Source organism: Camelus ferus, chromosome 7 (assembly GCF_009834535.1).
Source record: "Camelus ferus isolate YT-003-E chromosome 7, BCGSAC_Cfer_1.0, whole genome shotgun sequence".
Classification (NCBI taxonomy): Eukaryota; Metazoa; Chordata; class Mammalia; order Artiodactyla; family Camelidae; genus Camelus; species Camelus ferus.
The window spans coordinates 37,531,072-37,558,207 of NC_045702.1; the positions used below are offsets into that span (position 1 = coordinate 37,531,072).

General features: G+C 39.7%; 1 protein-coding gene across 1 annotated transcript in view; it reads left to right on the forward strand.

Annotated features, from left to right (window-relative positions):
- The first annotated feature begins 4,331 nt into the window (after positions 1-4,331).
- The window catches only part of TBX20 (T-box transcription factor 20), a 50,594-nt gene continuing 27,789 nt past the window's right edge, over positions 4,332-27,136 (forward strand). The window contains 7 exon segments of the mRNA XM_006191542.3: positions 4,332-4,927; positions 8,315-8,439; positions 8,441-8,571; positions 9,569-9,733; positions 13,352-13,460; positions 17,699-17,857; positions 26,172-26,248. Of these exon segments, the coding sequence (XP_006191604.1) occupies positions 4,801-4,927; positions 8,315-8,439; positions 8,441-8,571; positions 9,569-9,733; positions 13,352-13,460; positions 17,699-17,857; positions 26,172-26,248 (893 nt within the window). The 5' untranslated portion in view covers positions 4,332-4,800.

The window sequence follows — 27,136 nt, forward strand, 5'->3', positions numbered from 1 at the left end:
GCGAGCCTGAGGCCTGGCCGGGAATGTAAGACTGCTGGGGACTCTGGCCCTGAAGGATTTTTGCCTTCACTACCTGAGGACGTGGGCCCTAGAGATGGGTGTGATCTGCCTTAAGGCCTCACTGCAATCCTTTCCTGGCTTCTCCAGCTGAGCGCGAGCGTCAAGTCCCGGGCTCTACAGGCGCGCGGGCGCGGGGACACACACACACACACCCACACCCCCCACACCCCACACACCACACACACACACTGGGACCGTCAGACGACGTGTTCTGGCCGTGCCCCTCGAGGAGCTCATCTCAGCTTTGCCCTTAGAACCGGAATTGGGTGAGGCTACCTTGAAAGACCCGGCCCTCGGGACGCCAGGGTGGGCTCAAACACTGGACGTTCTGGGCCCGCTCTTGAGGCCTGGGCCGGAGCGGGCACTTCTCGGGGGCCGCTTGGGTTCAAGAAAACAACCCCATCATGGAGTGCATTTGAACCTTGGCCCGGTTGCTGCGAGGAATGGCTCAGACCCGCCCTCTCGCCCCGCGGTGAAATCCGAGGTCGCGCTGCGCGCTCCCTACTCGGTGAGGGGACGCGCTCTGCTCTTGGCGCGCCCCCGGGACTTGTAGCCGTGGCCTCCAAGGGGCTGAGGCCCGCCTCCCCCACGCTGCTTCGTATCTTTCCTGTTTGGTAAATCGAATTCAGGAATCCAAAGCACCGAAGTCGATTACTTTTGCTTTTAAGGCGTTTATCAGAAAGAGCGGAAGACAGGATGGGGACGGGATCTCGGGGCACATTTAGGAGTAGAGCTGCCATGCATCGAAAAGTGGATCTCCTTTCTCGCCCTCGGGTACCCGGAGGCGCTCTAGGTCTGGCACGGGATCCCGCGGCTTCCTGCGCCGCTCTCGTCCCCAGCGCGGGCGGCGGGTCTCTACTGCTGTCAGTGGAGAGTTCCGCGTTAGCTGTAACGTTCATTAAGCCAGGAACTGTTGGCCAAAATCGGGAAATCGTTTCTTCCAGAACAGTTCTGGGATCGACCAACTTTTGAGTTCAGGGGCTACAAATTAGAATTTGAAAGGGTGGCATGTATAAGGAGACATCTTCGAGTCCTCCATATAATCAAACTCCGTACAAGCAAATTCAGACATACAACCCCAAACTTTACTTCCTAGGCGCTGAAGTTTAGCAAGATGTAAATAATGGTCCATTACGACGATGTAATGTAACAGAGGACCCCAATCCTCTGCGTACATTCCAAAATTGTCTACGCAGCTAACTCTACATGAGCATGCGAGATACGCCTCTGCAATAGCGAAACTGCAATAAAAAATTAAATTTAATAAAATTATGTGTTTATGCTTTACTTATATTGCTATAACTGTTTAGGCGTTTTATGCACGTTATTTTATTTAATCCACAAAACCATTCTCTAGATAGGAATAAAGTATTGGCCGCAATTTAACGTAGATAGTGAAATTGAATTTTTGAGAAATTTAGGTAACTTACACTGAGTTTCGGGGCTAAAGCGGACTAAAGTCAAGATTCAAAGCCTTCTCCAAGTCCAATGCACTTTCTGGTATCCGTGAGTAGCGTCCGCCCGCCTGTCGGCAGCCTAAGAAGAGCCTGCAGGGAAGTGTTAATGTGATTGCTTTGTTCCAACCCCTTGGCTTCACCTGTTAACCCGCTCTAACATTGGGGTTTTGAAGCGACCTCAGAACTGGGCGATCTCCTTTTCGGGTGGTCTTTCAATCACCCTATGACGGAACCTCTCTGCCCGGCACCGGCTCCCCGTTCTATTGATTTGCAAAGACAATAAATCGAAGAGAAGGGACAGTGTGCCCCGATAATTATGTTGTAGTATACATTTTATTGCCGCGGTTTCATCACCAACAAGATGCATCACTTTTTAGGGATTCCCAAACGGCTCACCTCTTCTGCCCGGATTTGTTTAAAGTAGCCTTTTCAGTTCCTCTGATTTGCCGCCTGCCTCTGTGCCCTAGCTTAGCTTCCTGTTTTGCCTTTAGCAGGCTGAACAGTCGAAGTTCGCTGCCAACTAGAAACCCAGAACCTAAGGTCGTGTAGGCAACTGGAAAAAGAAATGGAAACTGATTGGGGGCAAATCATATTTCCCCTTGCTCTGCCACTTTTTCTAAAAACGTCCCTGTCATAAAATTATTCGAATTCCACTCAGAATCATTAAGACAATTTTAAGAAAAATACGATGTTACCTCTGGGTAGAAATGCAATGTTAAGGTTTTGTTTTGTTTTTTAATTTAAGTGTAATTCCACAATACATTTTTGAAAACTAAAACCAGCAAACATGACCTTCGACGCCCAGTTGAAGCATAAAGTTCTGGACTAACCATAACATTACCCAACAAAAACAAACACCCTTCCACAACCACCCCCCACCCCCCACCCCAACACAAAGAAACAACTTCTTGACAGAAATCCTCCTTCCTGGCCAAACTCTAAGCATTTGACACAGGAAAGGAATCAACTTGAGCCTTACATTCAAATGAGAGAAATATCACACTTGCATTTATTGAAATGGGGTGCGGTGTGTGTTGGGGGTAAGCTTTATAAACCCAAGGGTCTAGATCGGGTCTAGGTTGGGTCTGAGTTATCCCAAAACAGCAAAGGACCAAGGAATGGAAACGGATCCTCAGGCGCATGCGGTGTTTTAGCCTCTATTCTTACCGCGGTTTAATCTGAAAGCATGCAGCGTTCAGCCGGCGTTAACTCTACTGTCGATCTCCCGTGAATAGCCCAGGCACAGCTGCAGAGTTCGGGGTGTGATCAAGGTCTCGGCCTGGAGTGCGGGTCCTGCGCCTAGAGCAGGCTGTGCCCACTGTAGGGGAGATGTGCCACTCCGGCACGCTGGTCCGGGTTTCTCTCTCTCACAAGCAAATAGACATGGGCTAGACGAAGGTGTAAATCTCTTCTAGCATAAAAATCTATGGTTTTACGAATTTCCTCGAATTTACACATACACATTCTGTACATCGAGACTGATACCAGAATGTTTCTTAGTCACCTTCATGTTGTACATTTTTAGAAACTATTGATACACGATGACAAGACATTAAGTCACGAGTCTCCCAGGTGTCATCATTTTTTCCACTTTTGACTTTCAGGATTTTTTTCCTCATAAGTTTATTTCAGGGGATGAGGAATGTGTGTGCAGTGGAGAGAGAAAAAGGCTGGTGGGAAACCAGGGCTGTTCTCCTTCCTTCCTTTTTCCTTTCTTTTTCTTTTTCTTCTTTCCTTCTCCTCCTTCTCCTCCTTTTTTTCCTTTTGAGACCCACCAAGAGGCTTGTAATAGCCAGACCGACTGGCTGGAAAGGAGCGCAAATATTTACATATACAGCTTGAGTGTATGTGTCAGCCTGAGTTTACACGGCTCCGAGTGAAGCGGATTACCCTGCGAATTCGGAGAATTTGAGTTATTCAAGCTGAACAAGGACAACAGGACGACCCCCATCAGGCCGTGGGAAGTCCTGGTCGAAGCTGAGTTTGTGAAGGCTAAGGTTCCGTGTCCATCAAGCCCGGGCGCCTTAAGGCTCGCACTCTCCCACTGCGCGTCGCGTGGTCCCAGCAGGGTGCCTCACCCCCGGAACCGCGTTCGCTCCTTGCCTTCCCTTCGGTCGAGGCCCTACTTCCAGAGTTCCTCTCAAGAGTAGGAACCCCGAGTGAGAGGCGCCCCGGTGTGCGGAAGCAGCCGTAGTTCTGAGAGCATCATTTGCAAAATACTCACAGCCCTCCCTTAGCGTATCTTTTGCAGAGCTGCGTCTCTCAAGCCCCACTGCCTAGCAGTCAGATTTTGGAGCCCAACGAGTGAGGGGACCAAGTCCTGGGTGCTGCAGCGCGAATAGGATCTGGTCCGTTGGCGCCGGCTCTGCAGCGCCGGTTTCTGCCCTATTTAGCGCTTTCCAACTTTCTTTTGGAACTTTGAGCACCAGTAACAAAAAGAATAGAAGCAGCAAGAACTCCTGAGGTTTCCTTTCCTGCACTGTGCCACTGTGGGATTCCAGGTCTCAGCCACAAAAATGTTCCCTCCCGACAGCGCGCACCTTCCTCCCACCCCGGGACTGCGAGACCAGGCAGGGAGCATCCGCAGCCTCTGCGCCAGCCTGGTGGTGGCACCCCATTCCCCGAACGGGCGCCAGGCCACGCGAACGCCGCGGCCAGGGTGCACCCTCCCCGCTCGGCCCGCTGCCCCGCCCCCGGCGGTGGAATCAGGAAGCGGTGACGTGTGGCGGCGCTGACTGGCTACGGGCCGCCGGGATCGCCGCTGCCAGCAAATTAAGGCGCAGGGCTGCGAACGCCCGGGCGCAGTGTCCTCCGTGCCCCGCCGCGCTCGCACGGCCAAGCTCGGGCTCCCAGGCATCCGCCCGTCTCAGCGGCACTCGGCCGCTCCGACAGTCCCTAGCGTGCGGAGGGAGGGAGCACGCGGAGGGGGTGCTGCTGGACCCCTGGGCTTTGCGCAGTTGATGTTCGTGTTCAGCTTACGGCGGCGTAGCCTGTGGTCCAGCGGAGCGCCTCGGTGCTTGCGCACCTGGTTGAGCCCGTGGTTGGTCCTCTCTCGTCTTCTCCGGCTAGTTCAAATTCTCTGCGGCTCCAGGGCTCTTGCAGTGGGGGAGAAGAGAAGCCAGTGTGGAGCTCTTGGAAGGTTGGGGCTGACTCATCTGGAGTCCCGGGCTCCCCTGTGACTGCATTCGGAAACTTTGCGCTGTTTTGGTCTTTGTCTCCCTTGGGGAAGCTGGACGGCAGTTCGGCAGGCCCGGTCCCTGGCCGGGACCGCACACAGGGGGCCATGGAGTTCACGGCATCGCCCAAGCCCCAGCTTTCCTCCAGGGCCAACGCCTTCTCCATCGCCGCGCTGATGTCGAGCGGCGGCTCCAAAGAGAAGGAAGCTACGGAGAACACAATCAAACCCCTGGGTAAGTCGGGCTGCCTGAAAGTCCGTGGTGGGCAGGGGTGGGAGTGCTGCACAGTTGTCTGTCGCTCCGTCAAAAGTGGCCACCTTTCCCGGCTGGCTTTTGGCAGCTCTGATCCTCAAGCTATTGGCCATGCATTGCAGGTGAGACATTTTTCTTTTCAGCCCAAATTCTTTGGGGGCTACATAGTCTGTTAAATGCAACTGGTTTTGCATCTCGCAAATTGCTAGCTGCTTTCCCTACCTATTTGTCTAGGATCCCTATGTCAAGTTGGACATATGCGTGTGTGAGTGTGTGTAACTTTGGGGGTATAAAAACACTTACGGATAAATAATATCCCCCCCTTTAGGACTCAACAGGATTTATGATGCTTGTAACACCTGCTTGTGCATTTGAAACCAAGGAGACTCTGACTTCACAAGAAACTAGCTTGATTTTGTTTTTCCCCCCGACTTGAATAGCTAGACCACACAGAGTTAGCTCCTTAAAACCACTGTCAAGTACCGTAGAATAAGCCAGTTCTCCCTGCGTTAACCATTTTCTTCACAGAAGCTCTAGACTTATCAGTAAGACATCATTTTATAACTGCCGTCACTTCAGTGGAGGTTGGCAAAAACATTAGCCAGTAACCATTTCCCAAATTCCTCAACTTTTAGCTATACTGTTTACTTAACAACTTTACCATTTATAGAAGACACTATGCTCGGAGTAAAGGGAGAAAAGGGACTATATTCCCCTTAGCACTAGTGATTTGTGTGAAAAAGAAACTGCTGGAGATAAGTGTTTCAAAGTCCCTTCACAACTGAGAGAGAAAGAAGTGTTCTCGTCATCACCTCTTGAGTCCCTGGGTAATAATTATTATACATCCTGATCATCTGGTAGCCCTAAAACAGTGGAAAACATAAAATAGCAAACTAAGGGTAATAATTTTTAAAACTTTTTAACTGTTCCCAATTTTTTTCTTTCTTTTCCCTGTCCTTCCCAACATTTTAATATCTCACATCTGAAACAACAATAATATGAAAGATGAAATGTTAGAAATGAAAAATATGGGGCCTGGGTAGAGAGAGGAGAGAGAACTAAAGTCACTGTAGCAACTCAGAACCAAGGAAAAGGAAACAAGAAGATCTCTAGGAAACATGTCAGAAAGTCTCTCCTCCAAGGTTTTCACTCCCCTTCCCTGACTCCTCACCTACCCTCCCATCTAAACCTAAACCTGCCAAAGAAATAAAAACAACCAGTCTGACAAACCACAACTGTTTAGAAAAAAACTAGCTACCAATTTCAAAGTTACGTTTGTGGGGCTTCCCAACACCATCCAATTTTATTTAGGGGGCCTCCAAATTCTTTATAAATGCCCCCATTATAGTTTAGTAGCTAGCATGAAAAGAGGATTTCAGGTTTAAATTTCTGACAGAAGTACGGACAGCAGACTGGGAAACATGCCAGCTTCAGCTCCACCGTCATTTCAACGTCGCTTTCTTCTCTACTTTACTGAGGAAAAACCACCTTCCTCTGAATTCTAAACTATAAAGCCATTCCCAGCCCACAGCGCCCACACCCCCACCCCAGTCTCTAAAAAGAGCATCCCTCCTCGAGCTTTTGAGACAGGCTTTGAAAGAACCAGAAAGCATTCTATTCCCTTTCACGGGCCAGTTCAACAGAGCACAAATTAGTGACTATAAGCCAAGGATTCCAGCAAGTGAAATACCTGTTAAGAGAGAATGTGGTACCTTGAAACACTAATGAGATGCTGAAGAAACTGTAGGGAGAGGCTCACAAGTGTCTCATGATTGCTTATTTAAACACATTAAGTCTATTTAGAAGAGCCACCTCAGACCACTAGAACATTTCTTTAAAAATTTTTGTTAATTGAGGTATACTGACATATAACATTGTGTTGGGGAATTTCTGTATCATTTTCTTTTTCAACCACTTCCCAACCTGACACACTGGTTACTCTGCCCTTTTCAATTGTCAGAAAATATTTCAGGCTACTTGTTAATTCCCTATAAAGATGTTACGTGAATATGTTTCTGAAAGCATTAGGAGAAAACATGATTTTACCATGACATGGTTCTCTTTCTTTGAATTTGGAAACAGAAGAGTAAGATAATTAATTTGACTATTCTTAATTTAAAATGTTTCCATGAGTTGGATTATTATTGTAAGAGAAGAAAAGATAAAAATTCTCTATTTCCTGCTTGCCTGCCCCAAGTCAAAGACAAATAAAACACCATATATATATATGTATGCACACACACACATATATACACACACACAATATATATATGTATACACACACACACATGAAACTTGTTTCAGTTCCTTGAGGGCACTTACAACAGAGTTGTTTGGAGATCAGTTTCACATTGTGGATTCAAGTAGTTTCTTTTTTAAGGGATGCAAGATAATTGGGACAATTACAAAACTCCCCCTGTATTCCATCAAAGTGACTGTTGTAGTCCCAAGCCCTTATCAGCTGTGGAAGAAAATGTTTGGTTCGTAGGCAGTGGTATTACAGCCTGATGGTGGATGGCAAAGTGTTATTCCTACTTTAAATACTCCACTAGTCTGAATTTGTGGTTGTTTTCCTCATTTCCAGAATGTTTTTGAGAGAGACAGAGGAGAGAGAGAGAGAAGAGAAATACACACATCACCCCTTAAGTAATTGTTTCCAGACTGTCCAAAAAGTTGGCCGAGGGAGTACTCCTGTGATTTAACAAGCAATATACTAGTCTCATAAGATCTTAATTAAGCTGGAGGGGTATTATAAAAATGCTCTAGTCTAACATCTGAAAGCCTAGGAAACTGAGAGCCAGGCATAGAAGTGAGTGACTTAGTTTTTTAAAAATCACATTCTCTCCCGCAACACACACTAAACCCCCTTTTCATTTTCTTTTATGGAGAGAGGGCTCCAGGAGGGAAAGTTAAGTTCTCAAAGTGAGGAAGGTGATGATCTCTTCACTCCCTTGGTCTCCCTGGAGAAAAGTATCTCCTTTTGGTCAAAGAAGGAGGACTGGCACTAGATCTGACAAGCGGTGAAGTCTAGGATGTGGGAGAGATAGCCAGAGGAATGCTTGCTTTTAATCCTTCATGATCATTGCCTTTCCCTTTATCCACTTCTCACATTTTTATTCTCCAAACTGAGTTTCTGTAATAGTAACAAACCATAGTTCTAGAACTTTCTCATTTGGTTCAGTAAGCAAGCAGGAACCATGTCCACAGGAATCTCACGCTTGATTTATATAGTGATGGGTTATCACCGCCCTCTTAGAGATCAAGTGTAACTTTTTCGAAGTCAAATCCAGGTACCTATTTTAGTTGTTTTCCTTCCTGTATCTTTGCTTGACAGCATTAGCGGCCATTCTCAATTCTCTTTGCCTGCAGAACAATTTGTTGAGAAGTCATCCTGCGCTCAGCCCCTCAGCGAGCTGACCAGCCTAGATGCTCATGGGGAGTTTGGTGGCAGCGGCGCTGGCAGCAGCAGCCCATCCTCCTCTCTGTGCACCGAAGCCACTGATCCCCACTACCCCGATCATCCCCAGTGAAGAAATGGCCAAAATTGCCTGCAGCCTGGAGACCAAGGAGCTCTGGGACAAATTCCATGAGCTGGGCACAGAGATGATCATCACCAAGTCTGGCAGGTAGCAGGGGGCCTTGTGGGGTGAGGAGTGGGGAGAAGGGAATGGTGCCCTAGGTGTCATAGGGAGTATCCAGGAACAGTGTGAAACTATGCTGGTCCTGAGCTTGAGAGAGGAAGCTTCAATCAAAGAGGGCTTCTTTCCATTGACTTGCTTTTGGAAAAAGCTGCTGAGACAGATGTCAAAGCATTTGCTTTCTTGAGGTTTGGCTGTGGGAAGCCCCGCCCCAGCCTTTGGAGAATGGCGCCGATGGGGGAATCTCTGCCCTCCCCTGCAGCCTGGGACGGCTTTTGGGTGCAGGGTCGGCATCTGGCAGAAAGCCGGAATTCAACTCCTGCCTGGGTATAGCGCGTGCAGCTGGGTGCCATGAGAGAGGCAGGTGGCTTCTCTTTTACTGGCCTCAATTTGCAGAAGCTCCCTTTAAAAATGAAAATTAAAATCTGGGAGAAGCAATGAAATTTGAAACGATCACACTCCCGGTAGGAAGGAGCACTGGTACAGTGGAGCCCTTGGCACTGCAGCCGGGCGGGGCCAGCAGAAGTCTCAGGTGCGGGCGGGCGGCTCCCCAGGATTGGGGCAAAGGCTTGGGGGTTGGTGGCCCTTGGCACCTGATCGCTGCAGCCCTTAGCACCCCAGAGAGTCTCCCAAAACCCAGCCTGAGAACCCCTCTCTTGCTTTCTGTGGCAGTAGAATTTTCTCCCTACAACGCAAGGTTTCCAGACTCTGTCTGCTCTGCAGACTTCAGGTCCGGGATTTGTAATGGGCTTGATGATGTAGTACAGGATTTTCCCTAATCACAGACCTTTGGGTATTAATGAGGACTCCTGTAGAGGTGACACTTAAGATTATCTAGGCTTGGGAGAAGGTCAGTCTCCTTATTCACGTCTCTGTTGCTTTACAGGAAACAAAAAGGGTTTGGGGCTGGGTAGGAAGGGAAGGCAGAAAATTTTTCTCCCTTTCTATCTAATTCAGGCTAATTCTCTTTGTCTGATTGTGTCAGGAGGATGTTTCCTACCATCCGGGTGTCCTTTTCCGGTGTGGATTCTGAGGCCAAGTACATAGTCCTGATGGACATCGTCCCAGTGGACAACAAGAGGTACCGCTATGCCTACCACCGGTCCTCCTGGCTGGTGGCTGGCAAAGCAGACCCGCCACTGCCAGCCAGGTTTGTGCCTCCAGATTTTCCGTCTGCCTGAGCAAAATGTGTATTAGCCTTGCTGGCTGAATGTCTCTGGCCCTGGTTGTTTGAATGTTAAGCAGGTCTGTTTTTAAAGCCATGAGTTCTGGTAAGAGAGCATTCCAAGCCCAGGCGCTCCAGGATTAACTATACAAAATATGGGTTAGGCTCTGAGAAAAGCAGAGTTTGCACACAGAATATTGTCTTTAATTTTATCTTTCCTCATAATTCATTTCAAAGTTTTCCTTAAATTTCAATTGGAATATTGGAAATCTGGACCCATTTCATATGGCACCTATCATTTCTGTTTGGCTAACATGAAACCTACTGATGAAGTAGTTACCCTAAAATCCTTTTCAGACATGTGCATTTTAGTAAAGTATTTGCTTATAGTAAACATTTGTTATAATGTGGTTATAACTGCACACAATAAACATTTTGGTAAAATGTGGTTGTTTTTGACTAGTAAAAGGCTCAGAGGTTTTAAGTAAGATAAACTCTTTTCTTTTTCCCCTCTCCATAATAAGTTTAGTGGATGAAGGTAATTCAACATCAGTTTAATATTCTCTTACTGAAAAATTACTCAATACATCCAAACAAAAAGTGTTTTTTCTTTTTGTGCTATTTATTGGTGATCTTTTTCCAGGAAAGCCCTGTTTAAAAAACGACATGCAAACCTTTTGCTGCTGCTTTGCCCAAATGAATTTTCTGGAGGGAAAAAAAAATAGCTTGTTTTTACTCACATGAATACTAATGGCTGAAGTACAAGAATCTAGCTGCATACTTTAATATTAACTGACTTTACATAAATGTTCTAAAACCAGGCCTTAAAGCTTTAAAATTGTTTTATGACTATGTAATTTTTAGTAATTGATTGAAAGTTCATATCAGAACTAAGAATTTATTTAAATGTATAGGTTTAAGAACTTGGGAAGTTATGGCTGTCTCTTCCTAAGTAGTGTAGTTTGGAGTCTAAGTCAAGGCACCGAATCAACACAATTTACACATACAGTTCAGATGGAATATTAAGCTTACTTAGTAGTTGATCACATCACTGAGCCTATAGTATGTTAAATACAGTAGAGAAGAGATTAAAAGAAGCCTCCCAGAGTTTTCCATTCCCACAAGAGACTAGGAAGGACATCTTCCCAGACCTTCCAAATCAGTATACTAACAGTCAGGACTAAGAAATTTTTTTTTAAATGTCACTCATTAAAAAAAAAACTAAGCAAGATTTACAATTTCCAGTAGATATTAAAATGAATTTGATTAGTGTTCTCTACTGTTTATTATTAACTAGCCAATTCACATTACCCTAGAGCTTCCTTCCAAAATTTAAAAAAATTTTAAAGGGGAGAGAGAGGAAGAAAGAAGAAAGAGAGAGAAGTATTTTAGCAGATTCCTAACCATTTTTATAAGCAAGCCCCCTTCTCTCTCTTTTTTTTTTCTAAGTCTTTCCTTTAAGAAGTTAATCACTCTTATTTAGCATACATTTCCCTTCTATCTGAAGGTATGGGGAACTGGTGCAGGCCAGTTGGAAATATGACATGCCTTGTTTATGTTACTAATCTGCTCTGGTTGGAGAAGGAAAGCATGTACCAAGACACTATCTTAACTGAAGCATGTTTAAGCTATTGCTGGAATTTTAAGTCTCAGGGGACTTGAGAGAGGAGGGGCTTCCTGTATGCTTTTTCATTCATCCTAGTTCAACTTATTTATATTGATAATAGATAAAAATAATTTGTTCATTACAGGATAGAAATATTCTAGATCATATAAGCAACTATTCTGTTATTAGAAGACATAGTGCTGTATTTTCTAGCTCCATATGGGAAAGGTGAACAAGTTGGGAGGTGATAATTTTTGTCTGATAGTAGAAATTCGTTGTGGTTCTAGTTCTTTAAAGCATTTTATTTCAGACTGAAGTTCATCAGTCAGTTATTCCTAATCAGAAGGAATAAGGCTTGGCAATATCATTTGATCATAATAATGGACAAGACATTATACACGATCTAAATAATGTTATATTTTCATGTAGAACATTTCCTTTTTTAAAAGTAGTCAATATTTAAATAAACTTATCTTTATCAATGTTATCATATATAGTGAACTGATACTTAAAGAGGGAACATCTCATTAGCTTCTAGGACTTTAAATATTTTTAACCTTTTCTGGAGGAATGGGTAGGATGTGGTGCTGATTAGTAGAACAACTGCACCTATAAAGTTATAGCCTTGGAGGGGTGACATTTGAAAAGCTATTATGGTTATGTCATCAAAGAAAGCTTCAATTGAAAGGCAATTTTGAAAACTCCTAAAAAAAAAAAAAATCACAGGCAGACAAACACATAAAGCCTTTAAAGTTCTTGTATGGGTCTGGTAAGACTCTTTAGCGCTGTCAGCCTGTTTTGTGCTTTGCTTCTGGCGGACCTTGTGAGTTTCAGCATGTGTACTCAATTCTTCTATTCTTGGTCCTCTGTGTAACAAACCACAACATACACATCTTGTTCTTTACATGAATATTGCAAAAAAAGGTTTTCTGACTTTTTTCCTTGCCTTTGCCCCAACCATAATATTTATTAATTATAGTTACAAGGATCCTATAAAAATATAGATATAAATAAACTGTTGCATGGATAAGGGAATTTATTTCATTAAATCAAGGATATTTCTTTCTCTTATCATTAGCTCTACAATCTCCCCTAATTTCAGAAAAACTTATGCTGAGTGGACACAAGGATTGGGATTTATAAAGAGCTGTATTTAGTGCGACATTTGCAGGTAGAACAAATTCCAGCATTTAACTGTGAGTGAGTAAAAGACTGCCTTAAGTAGCTGATCAATAAATGATAAATACTTGACAAGTACATTTTTTCCCAGCAAAGCCTTTTTTTTTTCCTTAGGCTGTTTACAAACAAATACATTGAATAATCTGAAGCTTACTCAGCTTGTTTTCACTTTCATTTAGTAAGCGCTTAACTGGGTGATGATGAAAGCGATAATATTTAAGGTACCAAGAGAAACAACAGATTATGTGATCTGTGGAATATTAAAAAGTTCCCCAGATCACTGTATTAAGATAACCCTGTCTTGTGTTTATAAAGAACACAAACTTTAAACTGAGTCACCTTCAAGTATAAATGAATAGAGTATCTAGAATTATTTCCTCTCTAAATTCTTTTGTCTTCATTGCTTTTTAGCAATGATTATACTAGGAACTCACTGGGCATTTAGTATAACCTAGTCTTTCTTTTGAAAATATCTACAACAATAGGATTTCATATTTGACAGAAGCAGAACAGTAGTCAATTAGATAAATGGAAAAACCTCACCTTTAAAAAAAAATGGCTTGCTCAGTAAATAATCAAAAATATATTAAGTATTACCCCTTTTAAATCACTGATGCACAAAGAAACACATTTAGATGTTTTAGAGTTATTTTGGTATTGCTGTATTACTAAATTTGAGATTATATGAGGCAAATAAAATTCACCATTTATATGAGTTTTTTGTTTGTTTGTTTCTTTAGAATCAGAATATTTTATAACCCACAGAGAATAGATTTAAAAAAAAAAGTCTCAGTAAAATTCTCTCATAATTTTCTTAGGCTGTATGTACACCCAGATTCTCCTTTTACTGGTGAGCAACTACTCAAACAGATGGTGTCTTTTGAAAAGGTGAAACTCACCAACAATGAACTGGATCAACATGGCCATGTAAGTACCATGCCTTGGACTATGCAGATTCCCTGGAATGGAATGGAGAAATCACATAAAACTTCCTCCCTCAAAGATTCTTCCTCTTCTGCCTCTCCCCCTCCCATCCTCCAAGTCTAAGTCACTCTAAGAGAACATTCATGTGTTTCTCAGGGAATGCTGACTGCTATTGTCAAGAGGTCATTTACAAGGATGCTGTATTCCATTTCTATGCAGAGAGGTCAGGGACCATGGCACCATGGATTCCTAACATTTCTGCAACTGCTTTAATACTTGTACCAACTGAACAAAGGGAACGTGCATTTTGAAAGCAACTACAGCCCATTTTGGGTTAAACATCTAATTTCTATCAGTGGTCTATACGATAACACAGCATAAAGGGAATGGAGCTGAGATCTACTATAGGGGTTTCCCAAAGTGTGTTCTATAAAACACATTCTTGTGAGGAGCATTAGAAAAAAAGGGTTTTATGTCTAAATAAATTTGGAAAAATGCTGTTAACTCATGTATCTCCTCTGTAGAGAGTTTTATGAATATTAAAGCAGAGAGAAGCCCTGCTATTAAAAACAAAGCAATTTGATTTTGCATCAATTAGTAGTTCATCAAAACGTGGAAATAAGAGAAATTGGAATTCTGAGCTCTTAACAGTTAACAGAACAAATATCCACCGACATAGGCTTTTATACATTTGATAAGGAACTATCTGTGATGTTACTTAGTGCTCTTAAATAAAGATTTACTTTTAGAAAATTGTTTCAGATTTTATGCAAAGAAAACTTTAGAGAGACACGCGTACTTCTTTTTGATGAGAATATTGTTTCTTTCTTTCTTTCTTTTTTTTTTTTTTTGCCTTGATTGCCAGAAAGCACGTTAGTATATTCACAGTTTCTTTCCTTGGCTTAGATTATAATCTGATATAATTATTCTCTCTTTTATCCCATTTGTTAAGGCTCTTGTTTGGTTTTGGTTTTTATTGGATTTATGCAATTCAGAAGAAGAGTTTCAAAACTTTTATTATCTACATGTAACCATGTTTTTAAAAATAAATTAGAGAGTTCTAGACATGGTTTCAAGTGGTTGGACTGAACCTGGAACCAAATGAATCCCCTCAGGCTTTGCTACCATCTGTATGCCCACAGGAGACCTTGCTAGTCTCAACCAACTCAGAGTAACCGGGTTTCCTCATGACTGCTGGTTGTACTGTTGGGATGTTGGAAGTAGGGTAACAGGTTTCTGTTATTTGATGCACTGGAAAAGATAACTTTACCTTCAAGGATGTTGGCATAATTGTCCCTTTTTAAAAAGGTGTTTCCATTCATAGATTTTTTTCTCAGGTTAAAATTTATGAAGTATCTGAGAGACATTTTCTGTAGGCCCATGATCATTCTTAATATCATTCATATTAAAATTTCTTGGACTCCACTGAAATCTTTGCAGGGAGAAATGAAATTTTTTTTATGGTTCTATTATTTTCCATATGTGAAGCTTTCAGAATAACTGTTTAGATCTTTCCATAAAGACTTGAGAATTCATTTTGAGATCAGTTGTCCAGAATTGATGTTTTCCTTTTGGCATCAGCTTCATGGGTGGGAACAGCACTAAGCTGTATTTCAGGAGCTCTGGATTCTTAGTCTGATTATGCCAAGATTAGACCTTGACGAATTGTTTAAGTCTTAGATGGCTGCTAATATCCATTTTAATATTAAAATTTTTTTAAACTTTTTTTTATTGAAATATAGTCAGTTTACAATGTTATGTTAACTTCTGGTGTACAGCACAATGCTTCAGTCATACATGAATATACATATATTTGTTTTCATATTCTTTTTCACCATAAGCTACTACAAGGTATTGAATATAGTTCCCTGTGCTATACAGTATAAACTTGTTTATCTAATTTATATATACCAGTCAGTATCTGCAAATCTTGAATTTCCAATTAATCCCTTCCCTCCCACTTCCCCCCTGGTAACCATAAGATTGTTTTCTATGTCTGTGAGTCTGTTTCTATTTTATAAATAAGTTCATTTGTCTTTCTTTTTTTCCAGATTCTACATATAAGTGGTATCCTACGTTATTTTTCTTTCTCTTTCTGGCTTACTTCACTTAGAATAATATTCTCCAGGGCCATCCATGTTGCTGTAAAATGGCATTATTTTATTACTTTTTATGGTTGAGTAGTATTCCATTGTATAAATATACCACAACTTCTTTATCCAGTCATCTGTTGATGGACATTTAGGTTGTTTCCATGTCTTTGCTATTGTAAATAGTAGCGTTAAAATTTTACTATTTAATATAGGCCTTTGTCACTAAAAGTAGTATGTTCTGAAAAATACAAGGAAATATTTTTAGATCCTGTGTTGTTAAGCTAAGTTTTTGAATCAGTCCTGAAGAAGCCTCTCTTAGAGATGCATTTTTAGTTTTATAACAGGAAGATTTCTATTTCCAGGAATTTATTTCTTCAATGAAACAGAGTCCACACTTCTATTTGTGTTCCTTAGCCTCATGAAAGCCTGAGCAGAGGTTCAAGGAGTACTGGGGTCTGAGACTCAATTTGGGATCTGAGTCTGTCCAGCACCCTTTTCCAAAGGAAATTAACCTGGGGGTGGTATATGTAAGAAAGAAGGGAACTTATTTAAAGCTTAGGGCTTTTTCATGGTGCATGCATGTTTGTGTGTGTGTGTGTGTGTGTGTGTGTGTGTGTGTGTGTGTTATTTGAAGATTCTATCTTCTTAGTAGAACATATAACAAATGCTCAGGGTTTTTTTTTATATCAGTATTAGGAGACAAATGTTTGCTTTTGTCACTTCAATTTATTCCACTTTTATGACTGAGCATAGATATCTTGAACTCCTTTGAATAAATGCATTATACAGAGTTGACTTTTTTAAAAATTTATTTTGATTCATTTGAAGCTCTTATTTGTTTTAATAATCCTTATTCAGGTTTTGGATCATAAAAAGATGGCATGTTCAAAATTCAATCCCAGTTAATGCCCTGTAACTTTAGGTTGGCTTATATCTCAGCATAGAAAGAGACTGCTCTGTATCAGTTATCCCATAATGACTAGTATTTAACTCTGCTAAAGTCAACCAGTGGGAACATTCACCCACCACATCCAAGTTAGCCAAGAAAACAAGGGAGCAACATCGCTGCATGCCTTTGACCCTGGCCCTGCCATAGCATTTCTCAAACACCTCCCCTGAGAGCCAGCTCTCTGCTGGGCCCTTGGGGTGAAGGGTGTGCAATGTGAGCTCTGTTATGCCAATAAAGACATACTCGATTTTGCATATTAGGTAGCTGTCTGGGTGGCAGGGGGGGAGATGTGGGAAATCTTTTATATCTGAAAGTAAACTTTTTTGCTCAAATTTCATAATGATAAATTATTATATTTTATTTAAATTACACATGAAAAATACTGCCTTGTTAACAAAGGTATATTAATGATTTATAAGTATTGGGCAACATTTGTTAGCTATGGAAGGGAAGACAGCCATCACTATCATTCCTATGTAGTTTGTAACCAGAAGTCAGGAATCAGTGAGGCTGTCGGAAATGATGATGATGACGATGATAATGACAATACAGTTCATATTTACTGAGCACTTCCTATTTGCTATGTGATTTACATGGATTACACTGTCTGATACTCACTACAACCTTACAAGGTTAATACTGTTTTTGCATTTAAGAAAATGAGGTTAGATAGATGAGATCATTTGGCCAAAGATTAAAGAGCCAGAAAGTAGCAGATTCAGTATCCAACAAAGGTCTATCTAATACCACACTGCCTTTAAAATTATTTTATCCCCCTCCCCTCCCATCCCCACTGCCCCAAATAACAGTCTGGTCTCCCAGAATATGTAATTTCTTACGTTAGGAAATTTAAAGACATACAGCCTTTTGTCTAACCAGATTAACAAATAAAAAATGTTTTTTTTAAAAATAAACATCCTCCAGATGACTTTTTCCTCCATAATTTTAGAAAGGACATTTGAAACACCTGAAGCACTGTATTACTTGTAGTTGTTCTGGTAAGATGTGATTCACAACAATGACTCTGCAGTATCTTGTGGAAATTATCTGCCTGAAGAATGGAAAGGGTAGATCCTAATCCTAAAAGTGAATTTGAAACTGTAGATTTTATGGTTTGTTCTTTGCCTTATTGTAATTTGGCCTGTTTAGCAATATAAGTAGTTAAAATTCAGTACTGTACTTCCCACTTCCTGTTGTAGATAATTTTGAACTCAATGCATAAGTACCAGCCACGGGTGCACATTATTAAGAAGAAAGACCACACAGCCTCATTGCTCAATCTGAAATCTGAAGAATTCAGAACATTCATCTTTCCAGAAACAGTTTTTACGGCAGTCACTGCCTACCAGAATCAACTGGTGAGTGTACCAATCACAATTTATTTCCTGAATAAGATAATGATTTAGGAGATTCTTTTATTTTCTTGGAGAAAAGGACCATCCCAGTACCCAAATATAAGTTCATTTTGGGGAAGGCTATTGAGACTCAGCCCCAGGACCTCCAAGTGTGTTGAGTGACCAAGGCTCAAGGTTATGAAAGTCTGTATTACAACATCTTTTCTAGACTCTTCATACTCCTGGTCAGGTTGTTCACTGCCTACTCTCCCACCCAAACCTGCCCTAGTCTGCCTTCTCAAATTTTCTTCCTGAGAAAATTACCAGCTTCCTTTTCCTCTTCCTGGTAGAGCCTCATGACTTACATAACCATACACTCAATGCTTCATAAAATTTAGAAGTTCAGTTTTTCTCCTAAATTAGCACATAGTCTAACCAACTGCCCAAACTACTAATATATTTGCTATTTTGTGAGGCTTATTCAGCTGTAATTTAGGATGAGATAATTCTAGTAGAATAATTTTAAATGCCTCTTTAGATTATAAACTGTACTATGTAAGCAGTTGTGTATTTAATTAACATCAAGGCATCTAATTTATAATATTGAGTTATATATTTTTCTACTGTCTGTTGTACATTGTATTTAAAATTTATGCATTTCTTCATCCATAAGGTTTTGTCCAAGTCAATAAATATTTATCAAAGTCTTGCTAAGAACTGGGTACTGTTAGATACTTCCCCATGTATCCTTCTTTCATGATCAGTGTAATCTTGAAGGCTGGGGGTAATAGTAACATTCTTTAGTGAAGATGTTGAAGCTGAGAGATAAGTACCTTTTCTACAGTGTGAAAGGACCTGAAGTAGAATTCATTTTGATATACTGTACTTTGGTAAAAGGAACTCACATTGTCCGTTTACTTGACAGATTCAGTTGTTTGTAGCCTCTCTGGGTTTTGTATCTTGCTTTTATTTGATTAGTTATAGGCAGCCAGGACTCTTGCTCTCCTCATGTCTTGATGTTGTTATATTTTGGATTCTGAGTGAATAGCTGTTAGGTGCTGCCTGATAGATGGCTCAGAGTGCAGAGTGGGATTGTCAACCAAGGGGGGATGGTGTTGAGTCTCTCAGGAAAAGCAAGAAAATGAAGCTGAACGCCTAGGTAGCCCCACACAATGAGGAAATGGGAGCCAAGGGAAGGGATGTGGAAACACGGCCAGAGTGGGTATGTGTCTGTAAGGCATAATCACCTATAATCTCCTTACGACTTTGAGTGGATTTCACTTTACCACTGTGGCTGCCTGTAAACTGGGGCTAAGGACAGCCTGGACCATCTTAGAGAACTGCTGTGACAGTCAAATGAGATCCTGTGCATAATCATGCCTTCGGAAACTGTAAGGTACTCTATCAATAAGGCAAGTGCTTACTATTGGACTGTCTCTGCAATGTCCAAAGAGGACTTGTCACCATTTGGATTTTTAAATGTTAGTGGCATATTTTTAAATGAGATAAAGGAATGCATAAATGTTAAAATGCTAATCATCTCTAAGTAAAAGCTAAGTACTATGACTTTTTAATTATCCCTGAGATAACAACACAGGAGTGGCAACTTTCAGAAAATGCCCAAGCTAAAAATTTGGGTACAGACTGGAGCCCACAAAGGCCAAAAACACTAGTGCTATTTCTCTTAGAATCTGGGACACTGACATCAACAATCCCATTTTTTTAGTTTATCTAAGGACACGTGTAATATAGATATCACAGGTTCAGAAAAGATTCTTGAAACATTTAATTTTCACCAACTGAATTTGTAGCTTTTATACTATAAAAGCTATACTATAAAACATTAGATTTATACTAATGCAAGAAACCCTGATGTTTGAGAATGAAATAAAAACTTGTCATGTGGAAACTTCATTGCTTTTATCAGAATTCTCTGTAAAGAGAACCAAAGCAAGAATAGGTAAATTGGGTTTTTTAGTGAAAATTACAGACAGAATGAAATTAAGGGAAGTTCTAAGTATAATACCTCAGATTTGGTTTAACTGGTGAAGGAGCAGTCCTCAATAAACATTGGCAGGACCTCTCATATCATGGTGCACTGAAATAGGAGGTTATTACCTACATGTTTATAATAATAGCTGATATTTGGGTACTTACTACGTGCAAGACACCATTTAAAGTGCACTGTCTTATTTAATATTTACAATGATATTATGAGATAGAAACAAGTTTTTTTAAATTGCATTTTACTGCTGAAATAATTGAGGCATGGAGTTAAATAACTCATCCAATGTGATCTTGCTGCTCCCATCACAGATCTGAATCCAGCTGGTTAGTTTTAAAAGTCAGTGTTCTTAACCTCTAAGCTTTAGGTGCCTGGTGTCCCCAAGAAAGCAGAACTTCATCTCCTCTCAGCTCATGACCTTGATGGACTCAAGAAAGCCTTTTTAGAGGGTTTCATCTCTTTATGTTCATTTCTTTTCCTATTCAAGTCCTCACTGCTTACCTGCTGTGTGCAGGGAGCTGTTCACACTGATAGCAGCCAGTGTGGCAAGATGGTAAGCATCCTAAACTGGCAGTCAGAATAACTACTGGCATTAGCTGTATCTAATAGGAGCCATATGCTTTAGTGACATTATCTCACTGAATTCTTTTGTTCCCACTCAACTTTTTATTTAGAAGATTTTCAAATATCCAAAAGTTAAACAAATGGTAAAATGAACTACATGTATGCTCCACACAGATTCAACACATAACATTTTTCCATATTTGCTTTACCTCCCTTGCCCCCATTTCTCAATCTCTATTTGTATACTTTCCCCCTTCCCACAATCACTTGAAACTAAGTTGCATGCATCGTGATAGTACTTGTAAGTACTTGTACAAGTCTAGACCAACATTAAGATTATTTTGTAAGCACAAATCTTGATCACATCTAAAACTGAGCTCATATGAAAAATTCCAGGATGGACCAACAAATATCTTTTTAACTTTTTTTCCCACTCTGAACTAGTATCTACCTAAGGTTTGTGGTTTGGATTTACTACTTTTAATTTAGAAAAATTTCTCTACATTTTAAATCAGTATCTCATTTAATTCTGACACTAATCCCCTGAAGAAGGCCCTATGAGCCCCATTTGTGGATGAAGAAACTGAGGTTCAGAGTGATTAATATGCTTGCCAAAGGTCACAAATCTGGTAGGTGACAAAACCATAATCTGAATCTTAATTCCTCCTTTTTGGTGGCATCGTGCTAGACTGCAGGGCCAAGAAAGTGACCACTGACAGTGTCAAGTTTGGGAAACTGAATTTGAAAATGTTGCAAGATTAAAATAGGTTAAGATACTAATAAATACACATCTCAAACTAGTTGCTCCTCTTAAAAAAGTTTATTTCAAATTAAGGTTATAAACGGGCTCAAAATCCATCTATCAGTAGTGTCAAGCTAGCTTTCACTGAATCATTAAGTGTAATGATAAATATAATTCGTATACCATTTCATTGCTAAATAACCCTCAATAGAAGTGATTAAATTCAGAAGGAATTTTGTCAATAGATCCTGCACTGAGTTTGAGTGTATGTATTTCAAATTCAAGTAATAGTCAAAAATTTGATTTGGTATACTAACAAGCCAGTCTTGCAAATGGTTTATAAACCTCATAAAATCAATTGAAATTCATGTTCAATAAACATATGTGGCATGAATAAATCAACTTGGGGGTTAGTATTTTCATTAGTCTTATACAATTTTCTAAAGTTATCCTTTATTCTTTCTAGGCCTCCCCACATTTATTGCTTTCTCACTGCTGTACCATGCTTGCCAACTGATTTACCTATAACAAGCATATAATAAAATAAATATATAGGAAATAAACAAATTAAATATGTACCTAATCTTTCCATGCTCAACAAAGAGCAAAGAGAGAAAGAAGATTTAAAAGTTCACATTAGGATCAACTTTATCACTCTTAAACTTCGGATAGGATGTTATTTTCATGTCTATTAAAAGTAAAATCAAAGTTTCTAATAGATTTGTGAAAAAGCTTCTCATTTATTATGTTTGGTAGTTTTATTTATAAGTAATGAAAATGGGACATTTTCCCCCCTAGTTTTTGCTATTTTTTCCCTCTGGTTTTTGTGAGGAAATGAGCATTTCTTTACATTATTAGATTAAAGCTAAATACATTACACTTTCAACAAACTATTTTATAATTTAAGATTTAAAGGTCATACATTGTTTTTGAGCAGGCAGGCCATTGCTGTAGAGTTGAAGTGTAGGTCAGGTTTCATTTTTAAATGCCTTTGGACAGATCTTTTCCTGATAATTGGAGAAATGGTCTCTGAGGGCCAATTTCACCTTGTAGCTGGGAACCCTAGCTGGATTCAGAGTCCAGTGATATCACATAGAATGATAACTACTAGAAAAAGTCCCTTTCTCTTTGGTGTAGCTGGCAGTGTCAAAATCTGCTCTCCAGTTATGCACACATTTATCTACAGATAAAGGAGATGCTGAAAGAGTGAACTTTTTGGTTAGGAAATGCATTATATTCTATGTCATTAAGATAATACATGAAGAAAACAGGGTGTATTTTGACCGGAATTAGTCAGTGATTTGCATAAATGTAGATATACATGAAACTGCCGGATTTGTTAAGCACATACTGCCATCCTTGTTAATGCTTTTCCCTCATGAAATGAAAAACACTGTTGGTTTTAAAATTTATTATTGAATTATAATACCATACTTGTGATTTCACATGGGTTCTCTATGTATTATTTTTGGTAGTTGACTATTTTTGGATTCTTCTTTCAGTTTTACCTTTGAAATGGGTGATTTTGTTCAACAGTGTTACAAGCTGCAGGTATTCTATATTAGGGCACAAATAAAATGATGTTCAGCTGAAATCACTGTGTACAACTCAGCTCTTTTCTCTCATCAGTTCTCAAATATGTAACTTTTTCAGTTCTCCCAAATTTCATAAAGGGATGTAAAACTATGTCTGCAAAAATGAATTTCTTTCTGTGTTACTGCTGACTTTTATTTAAATATCCATGGAATAAAATCTATGCCTAACCTTTTAAAAATACACAATTACCTAGAATGTTAAAACTTTGCTATTTAAAAATTACTTTGCCTTAAAATTAGGAAACAAAATGAAACACTTTTTATGTAAACTCAAGAAGAATTTCACCTAGTCTATAACTGGTAAAAATATGAAATCATATCTCAGACTGCTTGTTCCTGAAGCAAAGTTCAACAAACATTTCCAGGGTGCTTACTGTTGACACCCCAATAGATTCAGAGTCTAGTGGTATCACAGTGAGCGCAGTGGGCTCATTAACAAGTTTAACCCATGGTCCCTGTGTTGCTAATCAATACTCCACAAAGTCTGTTCAAGACTGCAGTGTTAGTTCAGGGCCCCTATACAATTTTAGTAATAAGACATCCATTCAGCTTTTTTTCCTCTGATTTCCAAAAGTAATTATTTTCCCTGGAATTAGATTAAATGGTCCATGGAGAAAGTAAATGCCTGGTTATTATCTTGAGCTCCTTTTCTAATTAGCACACTAAAGGTAAATCATTGCTGTGACCAATTGGTAAGTCTAGATGTATGAATGCATCATGTACTATTCTTGAAAGTTTCCTAAAGTTTGAAATGATATCAAAATGTAAAGAAAAAAGTAACCATTGATACTCCTAGGGATTATGAAAGAGGGATTTAAAAGATAGTGGAAAGAGAAAATTCTAATAAATTAAAGAAAAGTCCAAAGAAATCTGAAAACTTGCATTGAATTTGATTCACTTCATCAGAGTTAATGGCAGCAATATTAGATATGGTAGGTGACACATCAATTGAACACCACACACACACACCTTAAGAGTATTTAGTCTCTACGACGACTCCACAATCATATTCTGAGCCAATTAATCTTTGCCTTTTAGAAATACGAAGAACAACAAATATGATTTTCAAAATCCTTTTCAAGGACAAAGCAGATCAAAGATTTTTCTTTAATTATTGTAACATAATACTTTCTATTCTTCTAGTTTATAAAGAATCAGACAAAGCTTGTTGTGGTTCACATTTTAGAGGGATGGCTGTAAAAGGAGTAAACATTCAAAATTAGTTTCTCCAAACATGTCTGCAGAAAATTTTATCCATTGGCAAATCCATTCACTTTCTAATTTTATAAATGAACTTACAGGAATTAAGCTTGAAAGAAGCCTTAACTCCACAGTTTCAGTTTGAAACTTTCATCTGGGTTTGGTTCACTCTTAAAGTCACTAATTTTGCAGTGGATGTGACGCCATCCTCTTTTGTAGCACTTAAATCATTTCCAGTTCTGGTAAGCTGTGTATCCCTCTGCCTGCTCCTTGGAATTTTAAGCTCCATTAGGGCAGGGACCACATGTTCTCATTTTTGTTGATGAATTATTGTGAAAGTGTTTTCATGAACTATAAAGCACTTTTGAAATCTGAAGTATTTTCATTTATAATTATTCAATAGAGACAATCAAAGAAATCCTGTCTTTGAGGATTTAAAAATCTTGTCGTTTTATAATCTTATAATATATTGATTGCATGAGCCTTAGGAGATGTTTATAATTTATTTCAAACAAATAAAAATTTTTGCCTTTGCCCTGAAAACTGACCTTCAATAACAAATCCTAGTCTGAAAGAATGGCTGAAACAGGCTTTGCCCTTTAGAAATCCATGTCCGTTAAAGGGATGGCTGAGTGTGAGAGAAGTTTCCCTACAAACTGTTGTTAGCCACACATTAGGGTTCAGCGGTTTCTGTATATTTCTTTCCATGCATACCCAAAGTCCTGTTGCTGTCCATTAAGAGAAAGTTTCTTACTTATCTAACTTATTTCCTTTGCTGTTTACCATTCTCCATTAACTAAGCTGAAAAGGAAATTGGCAACTTTATTTTTTGGCTGCTCTAGAGGGAATGTTCATGGGCTAAAAAATGAGTATTTCTGAGGTACTGTTAAGTGCCCTTAGAAACTAGTACTATCAAAGAATCAGTCTTACAACTTGCCAGTGTTAACAACAAGTGCAGTCTCTCTGGTCAGGACAGTGCGGGAAGTTCTATTTAAGTGAGGTAAATAGCTTCCTTGCAGACTGCATATTGGTTAACTCATATTAAGAAGACTTGAAAAAATGAATTTCTTTTATATTGACAAAAGCAATTCTTTAGGTGTTAATGGTTTAAAATTAATAGCTACACTGATCAAAGGAAAAGTTGCTTATCTATTTTTGATTCTGTTTACTCCTTACTCTGAAAAAGGAGGGCATACCTCTCTCAACCTACAACTTCTTTTTCAAGTTAAGACTATTCTCTCTCTCTCCCTCTAAAGATTAATGTAGGTTCTTGTTTTGATACAAATGAGATACGACTCTCTTTAAAGGTGTCTGTGGTTCTAATTCTAACTAGCTGTGTCCTAATTCTCTTCTGTTCCTTTCGGCTCTAACACTCAGGAATTTTTCAAGTCAATATCTTTTAATTAGTGTTTAAAAAATCAATCAATCTATCTATCTATCTATTCACTTTGTAACCTAATGTATTTTTATTTGAAGATGCAGTGCATATATTTTGATGGATCTTTCTACATTAATAATACATTTGGGATTATGACTAGTACAACATAGATACTTAATACTTCAGACTATGATTCTTATTAAGAAATCTTTTTTTCCACATAAGCATAGAGTCTATAAATAACATTGTATAGGAGGATAACAAAGAGCCACTAATATGATTCTAATTTAGATAGATGAGAAGGGGAACAGGAGTAAATTTATATTCTGAAAGCTTTATATCATGAATTTAGGTCATGTATTTCAATATAGTATTGAACATGAAGTATTATTGTGATATCCATTATGGTATATATAGGTGCCCATGGTATTAACAAATGAGGCTGCCTAGTTAGCATGAGGCAACGTTCTTTTTTTATTACCCATACCCACCAATGCTGACCTTCCAGGCAGCTTCCCTATTCCCCAGTGGAGCCCTAGCCTTTCTCTTCTTTCTTAAATACTTCACACAGCAGCCACTCTATTCATGAAAGGCCCCCGTTTCCAACTGCCTCTATCAATTGGCCTCCAGCATGTCCTTAAATACTTCCTTTTCTCTAAGGCCTTCCCCGACCATCCCACCCAGTTTAGCCCTCTTGTGAACTTCTCTACCAATTTCAACCTTTCTCACAGCACTGAGAGATATTAAGATACACCTGTGATGCCATGGTGGCAAGTGAACAAACTTTTTATCCCTGATTTATTTCCTTGACCTCAGAAATGATACTGTTTTGTTGCCCATTCTTCCCTTTCCAGATAACCAAGCTGAAAATAGACAGTAACCCTTTTGCCAAAGGATTCCGGGACTCCTCCAGGCTCACTGACATTGAGAGGTAATGAGAATTTTCTGTTTACTTTTTTGACCAGATAAGATAAAGAGAAGCACGAGTTTGTAAGAACACACTCCTTCCAGTGCCAAAGAACACCCTTGCTGTCAGGTCCGCACTGTTAGTAAATACTCTGTATGGTCTCTAGTTCTCTGCCCCACCTTCCCTTCCAGTTGTAAACTCCGTAGACAGATAAGCAACTGCTCAAGCTTTGACAGCTGCTGCAACTGGGTCTATTCTACACTTGAATTCTGAGTGAAGCGGTTTCTTTGGTCAGGACATTTATTCAACTGTAAAATATAGGCCTTCTTTGTTATCAAAGACTCAGTCCTCTTGATGACATTAAGCTTCAGGACTTGAGTGGCAATCTGCAGAGAAACAGAATCTTAATAGCTTTTGCCTTCTGAAGTAGATATATCTGCTAACAGACTATAAAGGTAGTTTGGAATTTTGAAACAAGGAGAGGTAATATAATTCAAGGCAGATATTTTAACCTATAGAGTGGACTGCTTATATTTAATAGGAGAGCTGTCAGACTTAAAGGTCTCAGGACCTTTAAGAAGGCAAGTGACAATCAGGTGCGTATAACTTACCCCACTTTTTACTTGATTAAAATGGTTCACACAGTGTGAAACCATCTATGTGATGAGTAATGGCTATACTGAGATCCACAGTTTGCCCAATATGAATGTCAAAAATGCTTTTTTCAAAGAGAAGATTTTTCAACTAAAAATCTAACTGATTACTTGTATCCCTTAAACATACGTAAAATTCTGTCTTGGGTTTTTTTGGGTTTTTTTTGGTCAGCACATCTAAGTTCTACTCTCTTTGCAAATCTGAATTATACAATACAGTGTTATCAACTATAGTCACCATTTTATATGTTAGATCCTC